At 35.5% G+C, this 19487-nt stretch overlaps 3 protein-coding genes across 3 annotated transcripts; 2 read left to right on the top strand and 1 right to left on the bottom strand.

The window, feature by feature from the left end:
- Positions 1–9459: 9459 nt before the first annotated feature.
- Positions 9460–11540, top strand: LOC148761765 (putative terpene synthase 6). Its single transcript, XM_088808191.1, has 6 exons — positions 9460–9484; positions 9607–9979; positions 10087–10305; positions 10427–10568; positions 10875–11123; positions 11247–11540. The coding sequence occupies exons 1-6, from the start codon at positions 9475–9477 to the stop codon at positions 11538–11540; spliced, it is 1287 nt and encodes a 428-aa protein (XP_088664317.1). The 5' UTR covers positions 9460–9474.
- A 931-nt stretch (positions 11541–12471) lies between these two features.
- Positions 12472–15363, top strand: LOC18594731 (peroxidase 1-like). Its single transcript, XM_088808192.1, has 4 exons — positions 12472–12937; positions 13332–13529; positions 14378–14543; positions 14646–15363. The coding sequence occupies exons 1-4, from the start codon at positions 12596–12598 to the stop codon at positions 15113–15115; spliced, it is 1176 nt and encodes a 391-aa protein (XP_088664318.1). The 5' UTR covers positions 12472–12595; the 3' UTR covers positions 15116–15363.
- Positions 15364–15712: 349 nt separating this feature from the next.
- LOC18594732 (desmethyl-deoxy-podophyllotoxin synthase-like) lies at positions 15713–17770 on the bottom strand. Its single transcript, XM_018125154.2, has 2 exons — positions 16707–17770; positions 15713–16552 (listed from the first exon to the last, which is right to left on the bottom strand). Exons 1-2 carry the CDS (start codon positions 17601–17603, stop codon positions 15944–15946), a joined length of 1506 nt encoding a protein of 501 aa, XP_017980643.2. The 5' UTR covers positions 17604–17770; the 3' UTR covers positions 15713–15943.
- Positions 17771–19487: the final 1717 nt, after the last annotated feature.

Genomic DNA, 19487 nt, shown 5'->3' with positions numbered 1-19487 from the left:
GAAATGAAGAGAGTTGAAAAGATTTGAAGTTTTGGTTCGTAGGTAATAACAACATTTCAAGCATTAAAGTGTAACAAAATTTTTTAAACATGGTGTGTAACAATAATATTTTTTCAACATGGTGTGTAACAACATCATTTTGTTCAACATGGTGTGTAACATAGTTTTGTACATGGTGTGTAACAACAATATTTTTTTTTTCAATATGGCATGTAACAACCCTTTTTTAACCATAGCGTGTAACATATTTTTGAACATGGCGTATAATAACTTTTTTTAACCATGACATGTAACATATTTTTGTACATGGCGTGTAACAATAATATTTTTTTTCAACACGGCATGTAACATCATGTACACTTGATATAAAGAGGTTTAATACATGACGTATAATATGTTTTTGTACATGGCATGTAACATTATGTGCACTTGATATAAAGAGGTTTCATTAAGGATAATTTTGTCAAACTTAGTTAAAAATAATTAAAATTATAAAAGGGTTATTTTTTTAAAACATCTTATCTTTGAGGACTATTTTTTAAAATGCCCCATTATGAAATATTTACAAATTAAGTACCTTACCTTCTGAGCAATATCTTAATGAAAATGTGAGTCACATGAGAATAAATTGTCGAACGACCAGCTTGAAAATTGAAAATGCAATTGACAACTTCCTTATGAAACAAAAGCTCTGCAGATGAAGAACATTTTTATTTCTTCAAGTTTGTTTTATCAATAATCAATTGATTTCATTTCACTCTTTGTTTAAGATTTACTAGCCTAATCTCACCCATATAAACAAAATCAATTTCGAATTGTTTATGCTTTCTAGTTTAGTGATATTCAATGGCTGGAGGCCATGAGTTCATGGATGAAGTATGGATAATCGTCAATTAATTAACAAGGCAGTAGAAATGTATTTATATAGTTAAAATCAAAATAAAAAATTGGAGCCAAAGCCTTTTACCCTTTTTATAGTTGATGCTCCTTCCATCTTTCATCACTTGACTTTCTCCTTGGTCTTTGAGGTGATGGCCTTGGAGTACTAGTGGCTTCTTCCAATAATTATTAGTCATTTTACAATTATGAGAAAATACCTTATTTAAACATCTATATAATATATTGTCCTTTTCTAAATAATGAAGACCTCAATAAGCTAAGTTTTAAATTGATTAAATTATGGAAAACTATTTAATAAATTGCTGATGGAGTTTAAAATCTCTACCAGTCGAGTTAAAAGGTTGTCAAATATCTTATTAAGTGCATTTAAAAAATTAATAATAAATTAATGTGATGAATAAAAAGATACGTGACAATATTCTAATCTATCTTGTGTTGTTTAGAAACTAAACTGATAATGTATAAAATATTATTCTAAATTTCCCAAGAATAATTATATTTTATGAAGACTAACACGCCTATTTTTCGAAGTGGTAAGAACTAAAAGCTTAATCAACCACCTATTTATTGATGTATAAACAGTAAAGATGGTTAGGAGGTTAATACAAACGAACCACCCAAAAATTAACAAGTAAAATAGAAGAAAGATGGAAGAAAGAAATGAGAATACTTGGTAATTTGCTAACATGTAGCAGCAGCAGCTAGTAAAATTCAGATTATGCTTTAACGTAGTTTTACATTCTTGTTACACTGTATTGTGATTCTTCTGATGCAACGTTGCTCATTTTGCATGGAGCCTTCCAAACCAAAGAAAGTAAGAAGAGTAGGTACAGGAAATTTAATTAAATATTGGCAACTTGGCTCAACGTCGTCCCATTGAGAAAGCTACAATGCCTAAGCTACTTCAATGCATTGAGAAACTTTGTTTTATTTATTGTTTTCCAGCTACAATCCAAAACATTGTTTTCATTAATAGTGTAGAAATAAATTTGTTAGAGATCCTTTGATTTGACAACTTGTATACAAAACAAGAATTTTGGAAATGGCAACCATTGTGTTTACACTGAAAATATAGAGCTATTATTTATATAGAGAGACATGTGAGGTTTATATCAATCACAAGAGCTCGAAGTACATTTTTCAACAAAAGCGTCCTTAACCTTAAACAACATCGATGGATAGAGTTACTTCAAGACTATAATTGCACCATTTTGTATCACTCCGACAAGACAAATGTGGTGATGGTGTAGACACCTCATTTTGTCTAAGTCAATTTAAGTCATTATTTTTATTTTATTTTATTTGTATCCGTATTTATTTAGTATTGGCTCAAATTAGGTGTGGGTTTAAGTGATTAAGCCCCTTTAGGATGGAAGTTTAATTAAAAGGTTGGGTCTTTTGAGCTTTTAAATCCAAAGTGTTTTGGGCCACTATTACATGAACCTTTCTTGGACTTTCCAGGTCCAAAGGCCTTTAATTAAATGGATTTAATAATAAAACAAAAAAATAGAGAGAAAATCAATAAAAAAAAAAAAAAAAAAAAACAACAAATTTGAAAAATGGAGGTCATTGCTAAAAACCTACCATGGCAACCGCTACCTTGTGTGTATTGAGTCAACCTTGTATAGAGCTATGACAAGGTAGAATTCCTTAGGAGAGTGAGTCTTTTGTACCTCTAAGGGAGATGTTGCCCACTTTCAAACATTGCAATGGCTCTTGGTGACATCTTTAGAAATACTTGTTAAGTTTTTAGGGGAGAAAACCCTTTAGGAAAAGATTGTCCCCATCTCAAGCATTGTAATGGCTATTAGCGAAATACTTAAAAAATCTTGTAAACTCTTTTTAGAGGGTGTGCAGTTGGCGGGCTGTTGGGCTATCTCACTGGTTTGGGTACGTCTGTGGCTAACCATCTAGGGGTGCCCCTATAGCTCGATGATGGTGCGTTCCTTTTCTTGGTTCCTTTGTACTTATTTGCAATATTAATATAACACAAGTGGTTGCATATATGGCATTTGGTATGCCTTTTGATTTTAATATTGCTTTCCATGACTTAACTCATGGCTATTATTCATGTTGTTCAAATATAATTGAACAATTGGGTAGCTTGAGTAGAAATGTCCACCCAAGTGCTGCACGGATTATCATGTACTTAAGCAAATACGGCGCAGTATGTGACAGTTGGTATTAGAGCATGGGTGAGATGTGCTAAGCAAAACAATAATCATGGTGACCACATAGAGTTCACCAAAGGACCATCAGAAGATTGATGAGCTAAAGACCGTGGTGACCGCAGTAAAAGCTTAGATGGTCCCACGTGAGTGAATAAATAAAATTGAGACAGTCTAGCAAAAACTGTCCAAGATTATTAATACCTTGAATGATGAGACCAAGGATGTGTTGAGCACTCTCCAAGGCGAGATTGGAGAATTGAAAACTTAAGCAAATCTTTTGGTTATTGTTGCAGGTAATACTAGTGCAAACTATAGTCGAAAAAGTCGAGGAAGAGTCAACATGAATGGGTTCCATTCGTTTCCTCAGCGCCTTACAAGCGCAATTGGAATAGATGGAGAAGGAGGCCCAATGAGGTTTAATGTATGTAAAGGTGTCATTGAATGAGAAAAGAACCAAAGCCATGCTTGACACAAAGGCCTCAAACACTTTCATCACCTACGGATAAGTAAAGAATTAAGGTCTAAAGATTCAGAAAGACTTTGGACAGATGAAAGCAATTAACTCACCAACCTTCGTTATTATGGGGAATTCAAAAATTGTGAAGATCAAGTTCAACTCTTGAGAAGGGAGTGTAAATTTGACTATAGCTACTATAGATGACTTTGACTTTGTCTTTGGTTTGGATTTCATGACAAAGGCATAGGCCATTCCATTTCCTGTGGCTAACTACTTGATGTTTTTGGGAAGACAACCATGTGTGGTACCAATTACAATTCTACCTAAGAGTGAGAAGAAGGTTATATCTTCCATTCAGTTCAAGAAGGGGATTAAAAGAGGAAAACTGTTTTATGTGGCGATTTCGATTTATAAAGATGGAAGAAGCCATGATCTAGTACTTGTAAGACTAAAGTTAGTTTTGGAAGAATTCAAGGATATGATGCTAGAACAATTACCTAAAATACTACCACCTTGACTAGCAATTGATCATGAGATAGAACTATTTCCGGGAGTTAAGCCTTCGACAAAGGGACAGTATAGGATGGCTCCCCCAAAGCTAGTAGAGCTAAAGAAGCAACTTAATGAGTTGATACAAGCAGGATTTATTTAACCTACAAAAGCACCTTTTAGGGCACCGGTACTATTTCAGAAGAAGCAAGACGAAAGTTTATGGTTGTGAGTAGACTCCCGGGCTCTAAGCAAGGTCACAGTATGAAACAAATATCTTATGCCTTTAATAGCATGTTTGTCTAACCAACTGAGTCACACAAACTATTTATCTAAATTAGATCTTAGGTCTGGCTATCATCAAGTTAGAATTGTTGATGTGGATGAACCAAAAACCACTTGTGTCACATGGTACAGTGCATTTGAATTTCTTGTTATGCTTTTTGAACTAACTACTACTCCTGCCACATTTTGTACATTGATGAATCAGGTTTTTCATGACTACTTGGACAAGTTTGTGGTAATCTACTTGGACAACATCGTAGTATACAAGTCAACATTAAAAGAGCATAAAAAACATTTGCGAAAGGTGCTTCAAAGGCTTCGGGACAATCAATTATATGTGAAAAGTGAGAAGTGTGCTTTTACGCAAACCAAAATTCAGTTTCTAGGCCATATCATTGAATAGAGTCATATCCAAATGGATATACAAAAGGTGAAGGCCATTAAGGAGTGGGTGACCCCTAAGAATACAACTGAACTTCGTTCATTTTTGGGGTTAGCTAATTATTACCAGGATTTGTGGAAAGTTATTCAAAAAGGATGGTGGCATTCATGAAATTGATGAAGAAGGGGCAAAAGTGAAGTTGGACACTACAGTGCCAAGTAGTTTTTGAAAGCCTAAAACAAGTCATGATGATAGACCCTGTTTTAGCCCTCTCAAACATCAAAATGCCTTTTGAGGTACAAATAGATGCATCAGACTTTGCTCTTGAAGAAGTATTGTTACAAGAAGGATACCTAGTTGCATTTAAGAGTCGAAAATTGAATGAAGTCAAGAGAAAATACATTGCACTAGAGAAAGAACTTTTAGCAGTGATTCATTTTCTACGGGTGTAGCAACATTACTTGTTAAGATCTTAGTTCATGGTTAAGATAGACAACATAACTGTAAACCATTTTCTCACATAGCCAAAACTTATAGCTAAGCAAGCAAGATGACAAGAGCTCTTGACTAAATTTGATTTCTCCTTTGAGCACAAAGCCAGAAAAACCAACTGTGCAGCAAACGCCGTAAGTAGAAAGGTCGAGTTCATAGCTCTTAGGGTAATCGAGCCAATGATAGGCAACAAAGTGACCACAAATATCCGTAATCTTGTTGAAGAAAACTTGCATTGAGATCCCCAAGCAATTTCCATTATAAAGTTGGTTGAGAGTGGAAAGTCAAAATACTTTTGGGTGGAACATAGACTCCTACCAATAAAAGGACCACGTTTATTTATTCCAAGAGTGAGAGAGTTGAGATAGAAGTTGATGCAGGAATGTCACAACACCTCTTACGCAAGACACTCAGGTTGGCAGTGGATCGTTACATTACTAAAACAAGGTTACTATTGGCCTCATATGTAGCAGAATGTGATAGATTATGCCAAGACATGCCTCATTTGCTAATAAGACAAAGTAAACAAATAGAGATTAATGAGCATGCTCGAACCTCTACCAGTGCCAACCAAACAATGAGAAAATATTTCTCTGAACTTCATAGTAGGACTTTTTAAAGTGAGAGATATGATAGCAATCTCGGTAGTGGTGAACTGTTTCTCAAAGTACGTGATGTTCATCCCATGTAGAAGTTTGGTTATACAGAAGAAATGGCTTGTATAGTTTTTAAACATGTGATAAAATAGTGGGGTGTTCTTATGAGTATTAGTAGTGACAGGGATCCGAGGTTTACTTGTTTCTTCTATACAGAGTTTTTCAAGCTATTGGGGTCAGAACTCAACATATCTTCTAATTATCACCCGTAAATAGATGACCAAACAGAACGCTTAAACGAGTTGTTAAAAGAATATCTACGACACTTTGTATAGGCGAACTAGAAGAATTGGCCCAACCTGCTAGATGTGGCCTAACTATGTTTTAATTCGTACAAAGCTCAATGACTAATAAAACCCTTTTTGAAGTCATCATTGGATAGCAACCTAGACTTCCCCATACCTCAGTGGAATCATATAGTCGAAACAGTCCTCGAGCCTTTAACTTTGTAATGGAGTGGAGACAAAACACTAATATTGCCAAAGCCTATTTAGAGAAAGCCTCCAGTCGCATGAAAACTGGGCAGATAAAGGTCAAAAGAAGCAACACTTTAAGACATGAGACCTGGTGCTAGTGAAGTTGGTACCTGAACAACTTTGATTCTTAAGAAAGAGATATTGAAGACTAATGCGAAAGTCTGAAGGCCTAGTACCAATTATGGTAAAGGTGGGGAAGACTTCCTACATGATTGATTCACCCAAGTTGATGAAGGTACACCTTGTATTTCACGTCAGCAACCTAAAACCATTCCACGTAGATCCAACAGATGTAAGTAGGAGTCAAGCCATGAAAGCCACTATCAGCACCAAACCACTATCATAGCGTAGAATAGAGGAGATCTTGGCAAGGAGGATGACAATAATCAACTAACGACCAACACAAGAGTATCTGGTGAGATAAGAAGGTTTGGGGCCAGATGAAATCACTTAGGAGAAGGAAATTGATCTCCGCAGCTCGAAGCAGAAAATTGGAGTATTCTAAGCCAACTAGTGAACGAGGACGTCGATAGATTGAGTGGGGGAGGATGTCATGAGCCAACCTTGTATAGGGCTATGACAAGGTAGAATTTCTTAAGAGAGTGAGTCTTTTGTACCTCTAAGGGAGATATCCGTTACTTTCAAACATTGTAATGGCTCTTGGTGACATCTCTAGAAATACTTGTTAAGTTTTTAGGGGGGAAAACCCTTTAGGAAAGGAATGTTGCCATCTCAAGCATTGTAATGGCTATTGGTGAAATGCTTATAAAATCTTGTAAATTCTTTATAGGGGTAAGTAGTTGGTGGGTTGTTGGGCTGTCTCACTAATTCAAGTGCATCTGTGGCTAGCCATCTAAGGCTGCCCCTATGGCCCGATGATGGTGCGTTCTTTTTCTTAGTCCTTTTGTACTTATTTGCAATATTAATAAAACATTTTCTTTTATATAACACTGGTGGTTGTATAAATGGTATTCGGTATGCCCTTTGATTTTAATATTGCTTTTCATGCCTTAACTCATGGTTATTATTCATGTTGTTAAGATATAATCGAGCAATTGACTGGCTTGAGTGGAAGCGTCCACTCGAGCGCCACATGGACTATCGTATACTTAAGCGAATAGGGGGTAGTTCGTGACATTGTGCCTCATGCTTTCCCCTTTTGCTCGAGCACTGGTTTGGACTTTCTGAATCCTTCCCCAAAATGGAAACACAATAAAAACACGCAAACTAAAAGATGATGAAACTAAGAAAAGATAGGGAAAAGACAAGTCAAATGCTACCAATGGCAGTAGTCAAGCCTCTTGTTCGCTACCAATGGGAGCAACATCAAAGTGATCCCCTCTCCTTTAGTTATAAAACTAGGAGATAGGAGCATGGTGAGGGGGAAAAAGAATCCTTAAAAGAAAAGAAGGAGAATATAACAAATTTAATAGGTAGCCCATCACACCTTATAAAAAAAAGATTGGTGACAACTCCAAAACCTTCACATCAAGATGGACGGATTCCCAAACTTGCACGTAATAACATTAAAATTTGTTTTGATGTTGTGGGTTTTGAATTTTGTCTACTGTGATTGCTTTGAGTATGTTTTTTGCTGGCTTCAGGCTGCGTGATTTTTTTTTTGATGGTTGCTATTTGGCTCCCGATATGGTGGTTTTTGTGTATGGAGTTTTTGAGAGCTTTGATGCAGGATTGATGTGGTTGTGATGTACGTCTCGTTTATGAGACTCTATTGAACATTTGTATCCTTGCCATGATTCAATGATATTTAAACATTTTTAAAAAAATGCTTGAAATTAAATCATAGAAAATTTGGCTATAACTCCCACCAAAACAACTTGGTGAGACCAAAACCCCTAAAGAATTATTGATGCCCAACTCTCTCCATCTATTATTTTGCGGCTGTGGCTGTCTGATTCAAAAGCTTGCCGTGGACCAGCTTTTGCCGCCTGGTTTGACTAATTGAATCCATAGCAACTGTCGACATGAGCACATATTCCCATTGACTAAAGATACACTTACTGTACATTTTTCAACTCTTCATTTCAGAAATAATGGATATGGAGCAAATTGTGGCTTGGAGAGAAATAATTGGACGAATAATAGATGGATAAAATCTGTTATTAAAGAGAAATAAAATATGCTGATCAATCATGGTTGGATGCAAGTTGTTAATAATTAAACAGAAATAAATAGTTTAGCAGTTTCAAAATCCAAAAGGTTATCAATATATATAATATGCTAATGCTATGAAAAATCCATATATCTATAGCAGCTAATTAAGTTTACCCAGGCGAAAACATTTATATGGCACTCCAAGCCAGTATTTTCACTAAGTCCTGCTTCCACCGAGGCGTTTATATGCCAACTCTTCCGTCCAAATTTCGGGGGAGACAATGCTTGGCTTCCACAAACTCAATGGCTGCAGCAGCCCTGCAAGGCTCTCCGCTGTCGGCAAACACTCACCAAGAAGTCTTTCGTCCTTTGGCAGACTTCCCCCCGGATATATGGGGCGACTGTTTCATGTCTCTCTCGCTCGATAACTTGGTAACTCACGTTTCTCACGTAAATTATATGCATTTGTATGTTAATTTTCACATTTATTATATACGATATAAGTAAGTGTTTATAGATAAACAAACAAAAATAGAATATAACATGTTTTTCGTAAAAAAAAAAAAAAGAAAGGTAAAAGTACGATAGTTGGAAAATTAATAAATATGAAACAGAACAAACATGAAACTTTTTGGTGTTTGAAAAAGAAATAAAAACATGATTGAAAGACGTATGAAAGTACAAATAATCAACAGTTCATTTGAAATTGAGGAGTAAAGTATGATAACGAGAAAGTATCGAAGATCTCTAATTATTGTACCTTAAGTTGCTTTCCTTGTGCGTTCTGCAGTAATTTGAATCACTCTGTAGACAAGTAGAGGTGTTGAAAAAGAAGGTGAAGGGCATGTTATCGGCTCCGAGTGACCAAGTAGAAAAAATCCTCTTGATCAACTCTCTATGCCGCCTTGGATTATCGTACCACTTTGAGAATGAGATTGAAGAGCAATTAAGTTACCTTTTTGTTTCATTATCTAAACATATGGATGATAAAGACTATGACTTGGAAACAGTTGCAGCGATATTTCAAGTTTTCAGGCTACATGGTTATCGAATGCGCTGTGGTAAGTCTCATTTACGAATATATGTATATGCAAATTTTATTGAATTAGTTCATTAAGAACATTTTTTATCACTAGCATGCAATGAAGGATGCTAGCTAATCCAATATTGGATTTTATATCAGATGTGTTTAACAAGTTTAAGGAGGGTGATGGTGAGTTCAAGGAAGTGTTAGCTAGTGATGTCAAGGGCATCCTAAGCTTGTATGAAGCTAGCCAGTTCAGAATAAATGGCGAGAAAATTTTAGATGAAGCCCTTGCTTTCACAACGAAGCACTTAGAGTCCTTGACAGACCAATCAAGTCCCCATCTTAGAGAATACATAGGAAACGCTTTGAACCGACCTTATCACAAAGGCATGCCGAGAGTGGAAGCAAGGCAATATATAACTTTCTATGAAAAAGAAGAATCGCCCAATGAAACATTGCTCAAGCTCGCAAAATATGATTTTAACCGAGTCCAATTTCTACACCAGCAAGAATTAAGCATCCTTTCGAGGTTAATATTAGTTCTAAGCTTTAAGGATGATAGGTGCAAGGTATTCTTCTTTTGAGATAAACATGTTAGATGATAATTGATTGCAAACTCTATTATTTGTGTTGCAGTTGGTCCAAAGACTTGAACATAGCATCACAACTTTCTTACGCCAGAAACAGAACGGTGGAGATCTTCTTTTGGACAGTTGGATTTTATTTCGAGCCACGTTATGCACTTGCCCGAAACATATTCACTAAGCTGCTGATCATCTTAGGATTTATAGATGATACCTATGACGCATATGGTACCTTCGAAGAACTCCAATGTTTCACAGATGCAATACAAAGGTACCCTTTTTATCCTTTCCTTTTTTATACAAGTCTTTCTTTCCATTTGTTTCACATATGGAAGGTTTTTTCTTTTTTTTTCTTTCGATGATGTCTGATCAAGTAAATTCTTCATGTTTAGGTGGGATATTAGTGCCCTTGATCAGCTGCCTGCAGATTATTTGAAATTTCTTTATGGGGCACTCCTTAATGTTTATGATGAAGTGGATAGAATGGTGAGCATGGATGGGAGATGTTACAGCATGTCTTTTACCAAAGATGAGGTGATCATTCTTTCTTATCCTCCACCTAGTTACACAATTATCGATAGTTTTATTTACATTGATGAGAAGCATATATCTTAGAGTAAAGTTGTGTATATGTTACTTCCAAAGCTATGCATACTTATGATTTTTGTCCCTATGGTTTCAAATTTCACATTTTTTATTGAAGACTTCTCATTTGACTAAAAACTCTATGCCCAATAAAACATGGGACAAAAAAAACATGCACCTTGTTATTTCTTTGATGCTTAAGGGCTCAATGTACTGGAGTTGGCACTGAGACTTTACCTTTTTGTGGTAAATTAGTTGAAGAAAATTGTTATTTCCTACCTGGTTGAAGCTCAGTGGACGCATGAAGGTTATATGCCAACATTCGATGAGTATTTGGACATTGCATTACATTCAAGTGCAGCCATTCTAGTGATTGCTGAAGTCTTGGTCGGAATGGAAGAAGCAGATGCCAATGTTTTTGAATGGTTGAGACAAGGTGACAGTAAATCTCTTGCAGCAATAAAAATAATTGCCCGTCTCTATGATGACATCGCAACCAATGAGGTAATATTTATAATTTTATTTTCAAAGGGAAAATAGAAAAATATTCTAATTACCATATTCTCTCATTCGACCAAATAAGCTTTATAGTTTTAGCTAACTATATGCCCTTTGATATGATGGAAGGATGAGGAAAAGAGAGGACTAGTTGCTTGTGGGATCAAATGTTATATGAAGCAATATGGCGTTTCAAAGGAAGAAGCTATTGAAGAATTTCGAAAAAGACTTGTCATTGCTTGGAATGAGCTTAATGAAGATCATATGAGGCCAACGACTGTCCCAATGCAAATCCTTAATCGTGTTCGTAACATTGCATGTGTAATAGATCTTACATACAAGGATGAGGATGGATTTACCATGTCTGAGAAAATTTTGAAAGACCACATTACCAAAGTGCTCATTGAGCCCATTCCTATTTGAGAAAAGGCTTTCCATGTCTGTACAAGTACGATTACATATTGTATTTGCAAGTTAGGTTAGGGTTCATTTTGGTTTGCCTCCTCCCTTTCCTATTGAACATTAGAAGCCTCAACTTCATTTCAATAAAATTCTCACTGGTCAAAATTTGATGATGAAAAGTTTTATCTACCAAAATTTAATTTTGGAGTTATACGTCTAAATTTGCCTGTGAATTTTTCATCTCTTAAAATCAACCACTGATGGTCAGTGCATGGCTATTGTCTTTCTCCCAAGTTTAGCAAGAACTTAGGCTTCACAGATATTTATCGCTACCAAAGAGTCTGACTAGGCAAACACGTGAGTGCCTAAGAATTTGCCTTTTTCTTTGTTATTTGATAAGTGGATTAAAAAAATAAAGAAAGTAAAAAAACGCAACATCAAAGGAAAACATTAGGCTAACATTAAATACAACCCAAGTAAACTCCAAGAAATATTATTTTATTCTTAACTCATTGGGCCATATAACCCAACAATTCTTCATTTTTAATTTTTTTTGCACTTTATTTCCATCTCTTATATATATTTTATTTATAATATTGATTATAACGTACAAAGTTCTTCTCTGATGCCACGTGTTTTGCTTGAAAAGAATTGTCTCATGACTATTGTAGTTGGATTTAGATGAAATTACACGAATTTTAAAAGATATTTTGGTTTCAATTTTCCAATTTGGTTTTTCAAATTAGTTGATTTCCTATCTTTTTCAATTAGTGGTCTTGATTTTGTAACCGAAATGAATATATACATATTGAATGAGTTTGACTGAGTTATAATTTTGTGATGCATCTTTTCAAAAGAATTGTGAATTAACTTTTTTTTTTTTTTTGCCTATTACTTATAATGTAGGTACTACTTAAACCATAAAAAAGTATTAAAGAAAAAAAAATAAAAAACAAAAAGAAGAATGAAAGTAGTTACAAGAAAAGGGCAATTTGGTGGTCGTCACAAGAATCTCTTCCCGCGCCTTCTCCTATCTCTGTTTCCAGAAACCGACAAGAAAAAAGAAAAGAGAAAGAATGCGGGGTTTATCGATCGGAGTGGCCTCGGTACTGCTTACAATCGCAGTCGTAATCTCCCTGAAACGCTCAATAAATGAAGTGAAGGTTCCTTCTTGGGATGGATTCCATAACATTTACCTTGATAATATAGAAGAAGATCAAGAAGAGGAAGAAAATGATGAGGAAACAACAACAACAACAATAACCAGCAGAGGCAATTACCTTGACTACGATTTCTATAGGAACACATGTCCGCAAGCTGAAACCATTGTCAGGTCGAAAATGGCTGAAATCGTCTCTCGGCATAACGATGTTCCTGCTGCTCTATTGCGCCTCTTCTTTCATGACTGCTTTGTCAAGGTAAATTAGCTTTTCTTGATGTGAGCATTGCTCTGTTAATAGCAATTTGGGTTTGAAGTTTTGTGAGTTTTCCCACAATTGCAATTAATTAATATGCTGTTGACTGTGCGGGTTTAGGGTTAACATTAAAAGAAACTTAATTTCTTGCCTTTTGCCTTTACAGTAGTTAACTTTAGCTGTTCTGGCTATTCTAAAGATTTCAAGTTTCTTAGGTTCTTACATCTTTTTGGGCAGTTTTGTTGATTAGATGTTGCTGTTACACCTGTTTTTATACTTCGTAGTCTTTATCTGAATTGTTTGACAGAGTATATTTTTCTTTCTATTGCTCCAATGGTTTGCTGCGCTACTTTTGATCATGATATAGCTCTTAATGTTGAGGTATTTTCTGAATCAGGGTTGTGATGCTTCAGTCATCTTAACTGACAGCAAAGGTGAACGAAGCAATTTCACTGAGAGGCAAGCTGTGCCAAATAGGACATTGAAAGGTTTTGACATTATAGATTTGATTAAGGAGGAGGTTGAAAAGGCTTGTCCTGGAGTAGTATCATGTGCTGACATACTTGCACTTGCCACCAGAGATGGCATTCTTCTGGTCTGTTTAATCTCTCTCTTCATAGATGTTCTTTTTCTTTCTGAAATTCCTCTTCCATTCAAGGGATATCAAGGTTCAAAAATTGGAGGGGTCGTTTTAGTTTTGAGTATGATATATACTTGTGTTGGTGTGTAAGGCATAGACTGGTAAAAGAGTACTTCTCTCTGCACAATTTTGTAAATGGAGACTCTGGTTAAATACTCTGGGCTACTCCTCTAACTGGTTGCTCAAAAATCAAAGTGTACAGCAATTTAAGTTGGTTTTGTAGTATAACTGTAATGGGCTCTTTAACAGATATAGGCTTTTACATATATGCTTCTTTCTCTCAGTATTATGCCCTTTTTGTCATTGCCCATAATTATACTTTTTCCAAAACTTCAAGAGTACTGAAACTTCAAAATGATTTTAGATTTCACATTACGCTTGAATTAATATGTCATTAGCATGAAGACAAACAGATGTAGATTGGAATTGGATATTGGGAGGAGGATTAATATCTTTTACAATATTAGCAGTAAGAGTATGATGCTTTCACTGATAGGGCTTTCTATTTGGTACATCTCAAAACTGAATTGTTTGGACTTTGGAGACATGCTATTGTTCTTTGGACGTCTTTCTTTTTGTCCTTCCTTTTGTATTCTGAAAACCAAAGAGAAAAAAAGAAGCTAAGATTGTAGCTGAACATGTTACCCAATCCAGATAACTGCGTGCGTGGTTCTCTTTGAGGATACTCATTCATATTTATTTTCAATGCTTATATCATGAAACAATGTTGCTTTCAGAGTTTATCATTATATATTTGAAAGTATGCTGGTTTCTTAATGCACTATCTTCCGTTTGAATCACAGGTTGGTGGCCCATTTTATCCTGTATTCACGGGTAGAAGGGATAGCATTCAGTCTTACTTCAATGAAGCAGTTGCTGAGATTCCAAATCCTGATGGTAACCTCTCGGAGACACTTTTCCTCTTTGGCCTTAAAGGTTTTGATGAAAGAGAAACAGTCAGTCTTTTAGGTATATACCTGGAATTTTTGTCCCCTTACCTTATCTCCCTCTATATGGTCCTTGAAAAGTGAAACTTAAGATGTCATAATGGTTCTTTCTGATTATCTGAAGGGGCACATAATATTGGAAAAATTAGCTGTGAGTTTATTCAGAATCGCCTCTACAATTTCTTAGGGACTGGACAGCCAGACCCAAGCGTTCCATTGGATTTTCTCAATGAAATGAGAATAAATTGTCAAGAAATTCGTGACAGCAGCAATGGTATGTCTCCTACTGCCACAAATCCATCTATCTCGGAAAGTACTGTCTTCCAAGGACTAACTTCAATTTCCTCCGGAGCTGGTTTTGACAATCACTTTTATCAGAACTTGGTAAGGGGTAGAGGACTCCTCTTTTCTGATCAACAACTAATGGCTGATGAGAAGACTGCTAGATATGTAAGGGATTATGCCTTTGGTAATGGATCAGCCTTTAGAACAGACTTTGCCAGGGATATGGTAAAGATATCTGTACTCGATGTATTGACAGGATTCCAAGGTCAGGTCCGAACTAACTGTTCCCTGCCTCTCTATGGCTCTTAAACAACAGTCTCCTAACCAGGTTGTGCATTTTGAGATTCTCCATTTCTTTACTAGTTTAATGTACTACTATCTCGAGGAGTTGTACAATTGATGAAAAACTTTTTGCTTCAATACCTTCAACTACTATTAAACCCAATTGTGGAGCAATAATCAAGTTGAGGATGACATTTTGATCTGTTTGTAAGTTTGATCAGGAGAATTCTGGATAAGTAATATCTGTAGTGTACGAGCATGATTTCACTTCATCATTTTTGCCTGGTATTTGGAAACTATTCTGTGTGAGTGTGAAGCATTAATTTGCAAATTCCTAGCTGTCATGGTAATCACTCACAGGCTTCCTAGATGTCGGATTATTATCATCTGTCTGTGTAAAGACTGTTGTCTCTAGAAATGCAACGAAGATTCTGTCAACCCTTTTGGTTGTTGAAAATGGGAATGTCAGAACATAAAATCTTTTAGTTATCATAATCGTCATCTTCTTCTTCTTTGTTTTACATGCAAAAGTTTTGTGTTCATGCTTGTCTCATATTTTAATCTGTCATGAGCAGGACTACAAACTCCATGTAGTCTTGCATATTCGAATAATGGTGTGCTTAATTTGGTTTAGCAAAATGAATTTCACTGCCAGATCAAATCAAGTCAACATAAAGATGGAAGCTAAAACCACTAGGGAATGGGGCACAACAGACAGTGCACAAATGCAGGTTCTGATACATAGATGAACTAGATTTTTAGTGCGTACTCTAATTTGCAAAAACTTGCCCCAATCTTCTTTTCAAGCAAAGTTCCTTTTTTCGCTTAAAGCATGTCGCAATTATTATTCTGAAGTCACAGATGATGCGGTATGGAAACTAAGCACAGATCTTTTCTTTGCAATGAAGCACGGAAATGTTCAGTCATGTCTAAATCTTCAGGCTTCTTTCCATTAGGAAGCTTCCAATCAAAATGGTAGAGCAGATTTGCAAGTATAAGCTCTACAATTGCAATACCATACGACATACCAGGACACATCCTCCTTCCAGCACCAAATGGAATAAATTCAAAGTCTCCTCCCTTATAATTAATTGAACTATCACAAAATCTCTCAGGATAAAACTTCTCAGCGTCAGTCCAGTTATTTTGATTTTGTCCTATTGCCCATGCATTAATTATGATCCTAGATTTGGCAGGTATGACACATCCGTTAACCTCACAGTTCACTTGGCATTCTCTTGGAAGTAGCAAAGGAACTGGAGGGTGCAATCTTAGTGTCTCTTTGATAACTAGTCTGAGGTACTTCAACTCATGAATGCCTGATTCATCAACATCTCTTCTACCAGCAAACACATGCCTCACCTCTGCCTGTGCCCTTTTCAATACTTCAGGGTTTCTTAACATTTCTGACATTGCCCATTCTACAACTGTAGATGAGGTTTCAACCCCCGCAAGGAACATATCCTGAAGTAGGTAGGATTATTAAGTTTCAATTAAGCATGCACAAAAGACTGATTTTGTGTGTGTCAACATTATGATCGCACCTAGCCAAAATATAGAAAAGAGAAAAAAAAAAAAAGCAATTGACTATAAAGGAACAGACTTTGAATTCACTAACCAGAATAATAGCTTTGATGCTGCTGGTTGATAAGGGAACTTCAAGGGCTCCACGATCCTGAATATCCAGAAGGACTTGGACGAGGTCGTCTACTTCACTTTCTCCTGTCATTGTTGTTAATTTTGTAGCTCTATGTTCCTGAATGATGCTTTCAAGAATCTCATCTACCTTGTTATGCAGTTTTTTATTTTTAGGCCTCATGGCATTGATCAGATGGAGCAATTTTGCGGAAGGATAGACATCAACAACACTGAGACCTCCAAACAACACTACAATGTCCGGAAGAAGTTTCTTGAATGCATCCTGGTGCTTACATTTCCCACCGAAGGCTGCTCTGGAGAATATGTTGACTGTTGAAGAGTACAAGAAGTTCTTAAGGTTGATGGGCGATCCTGCTTTCGATGAGATGGTTCTTACTAAATTAGATATCTCTTCTTCCCCGATTGGTCTAAATGACTGAACTCGTTTCTGACTTAACATCTCCAGCACACAAATTTTGCGTATTTGTCTCCTGTAATCTCCACGGGCAAATACAATATCTCTAAAGTTGTAAGTTATGAACTGTGCAGCATAGAGAAAAGGCCTCTCAGAGAAAACAGAGTCGTGGGTTTTCATCACTTGTTTAGCAGCTTCTGGTGAAGAAATCACAACTGTTGATACTTCCCCAAGTTGCAGAAGCATCACTGGACCATACTTCTGAGCCAATCGGGCAAGGCAGCGATGAGGTTGAGTCCCAATAAGAAGGTGCAAGTTTCCTATCAGAGGTAATTTTGGAGGACCTGGTGGTAGCATTGATGGAGAGCCACTAGATTTGGTATTCATCCATGTCCTCAAAGCCCTGAATGTGAAGAAGAGAAAGGTAAGAAGGAATAAGAAAAAGGGGAGTTGGTTTTCCATGCGAGCAGTGGGAAAGAATTCAATGGAGGGGAAGTTTCCTTTATTGATTATGAATCTCCTCTCTTACTTGGAAACTTGGGTTGGAAGGGTGAGATTTGGGGTGAAACTATGGGGAAAATGCAGTGCCAAAAGTATATAACTTGATTTTAGTGGTCTCATTTCATATGTTTTGTCAGCAGCTGAACAGTGCTTTTATTGATATTTTATGATTGCTTTCCATGAAGCATGCAATTTGCATGTTATATGTCCCAATCAAATGACCCTTTTGCGTTTTATTTTACTGGAATTAGCAAGAAGTTGAATGGAAGAATGTAAAAGTAAAACGGTTTGTATTCCACAACGAAACAAAAGATATAAAATATAAAAGGATAAATATCAGCATATCACATGCTGTGGGTCTCGGGTCTTCTTCTTCTTCTTCATTCATGGCAGACTCCCAACCTCCACACTCTTATCCTTTGAGAATGACGAATCATGAAAAGAATCCTATTAAGAAGATGTGAATTACGCTCAAGTCAAGCATGTGAGACCAAGAAAGTTTGGCTGTAGATGCTAGATGTACGATTCAACAAGCTCATTAGGAAGAACATGCCAAAGAAGAAGATAATGATGGGGACCTGAAGTAATCGTGATATCAAATTTGAGTTACACTTAGTATGGGTCTCATTTGTCCTGTCTGACGTGTCACTCAAATTGTAAGGAGTACATATTGAAAAGAGTCCTAACAAAATTTCAAAAATGCCAAAATTGCAAAAACAAACAATTATAAGGTTTACAAAGAAATAAATATGCAAAAAGATTAGAAAAAATAAGATGAAAATAAGAGAAAAAACAAGGATTGCTGCCCTTCATAATTTTCTCCACTATTTTGTGTCGACAAATCCATAAGAAATCAATTGATTGTTGGTTAGGATTCAATTATTCTGTTAGCACATGACTATTTGTTTCCTTTTCTTTTCCCCTATGGGACATGATTATATGTTTGAACTTTCTACGTAAAGGACAAAATTGTTAGTTCAAACTTATGCATCATTTTGCCAGAGGATAAGATCCTTTTAAGGAAGGTGTTTAAAGGTCAATATCAAAGTATGAATCTTTAAAGTAAGTTTAAAAATTTTACTGCATATGAGTTTCGTCAAATTTTATATTTTATATTAATTGATTGATTTATTTATCACTGAAAATTTTAAATAAATTTTCTTAATTAATAATAAAAATACACATAAATACATTCAAATGCCATCGTGATCTATAAACTAATAATTTTCTGTCTAAATATATATATGTGTATTTTCGTATGTGTATATGTATAAATATATGAAAGTATAATACTTAACAAAGTCTTTGAACTATTTAAAAAATTTAAATAAGTTTTTATTCTTTTATTACGTTCAATCAAACTCTTTACTTTTAATTTGGATCAAATAAATTCTTATAATTTACGATTGATTAACTATCTTTATTAAAAAGTTACTTGTCATCTTAGGTCACATAGCAGTGACATGATATGTTGACATATCATAATTGATAGTGACAGAGCATGATGACATGATCGCGTGACATTTTCACTATCTACGTTAGCATCACATCAATATCATGTAAGTATAAAATGATAGACGACGTTTTGACTAATGGTATTTAATTAACTATTAATTACAAAAGCTTATTTAATCTAAAATAAAAGTATAAGGGGTTGATTGAACGAAATATAAGAATAAAAGTCTGTTCAAAATTTTTAAAGTAATTTAAGAACTTTTTAAAGTAGTGTACCATAGATGAATTTATAAAGTTGATGAGCAACAGTAAAAAACTAGATTACAAGTTTCCAATGAAAGGTAATTTTGGTCGACCCGGTGATAGCTTTGAAGCAAGGCAATTGGATAA

Source organism: Theobroma cacao, chromosome 7 (genome assembly GCF_053813885.1).
Source record: "Theobroma cacao isolate CCN51 chromosome 7, ASM5381388v1, whole genome shotgun sequence".
Lineage (NCBI taxonomy): Eukaryota > Viridiplantae > Streptophyta > Magnoliopsida > Malvales > Malvaceae > Theobroma > Theobroma cacao.
This window is presented reverse-complemented; position numbering and strand designations above follow the sequence as displayed.

Excerpts from the sequence above, each read along its gene's own strand:
- LOC148761765 (XM_088808191.1), top strand. Across the intron at positions 9,980-10,086 it reads GAATTAAGCATCCTTTCGAG|TTGGTCCAAAGACTTGAACA; the intron begins GTTAATATTAGT and ends TTTGTGTTGCAG. Across the intron at positions 11,124-11,246 it reads ATGACATCGCAACCAATGAG|GATGAGGAAAAGAGAGGACT; the intron begins GTAATATTTATA and ends ATATGATGGAAG.
- LOC18594731 (XM_088808192.1), top strand. The coding sequence starts at position 12,596 with ATGCGGGGTTTATCGATCGGAGTGGCCTCGGTACTGCTTACAATCGCA. Across the intron at positions 12,938-13,331 it reads TTCATGACTGCTTTGTCAAG|GGTTGTGATGCTTCAGTCAT; the intron begins GTAAATTAGCTT and ends TTTCTGAATCAG. Across the intron at positions 13,530-14,377 it reads CCAGAGATGGCATTCTTCTG|GTTGGTGGCCCATTTTATCC; the intron begins GTCTGTTTAATC and ends TTTGAATCACAG.
- LOC18594732 (XM_018125154.2), bottom strand. The coding sequence starts at position 17,603 with ATGGAAAACCAACTCCCCTTTTTCTTATTCCTTCTTACCTTTCTCTTC. Across the intron at positions 16,553-16,706 it reads GCATCAAAGCTATTATTCTG|GATATGTTCCTTGCGGGGGT; the intron begins GTTAGTGAATTC and ends TACCTACTTCAG.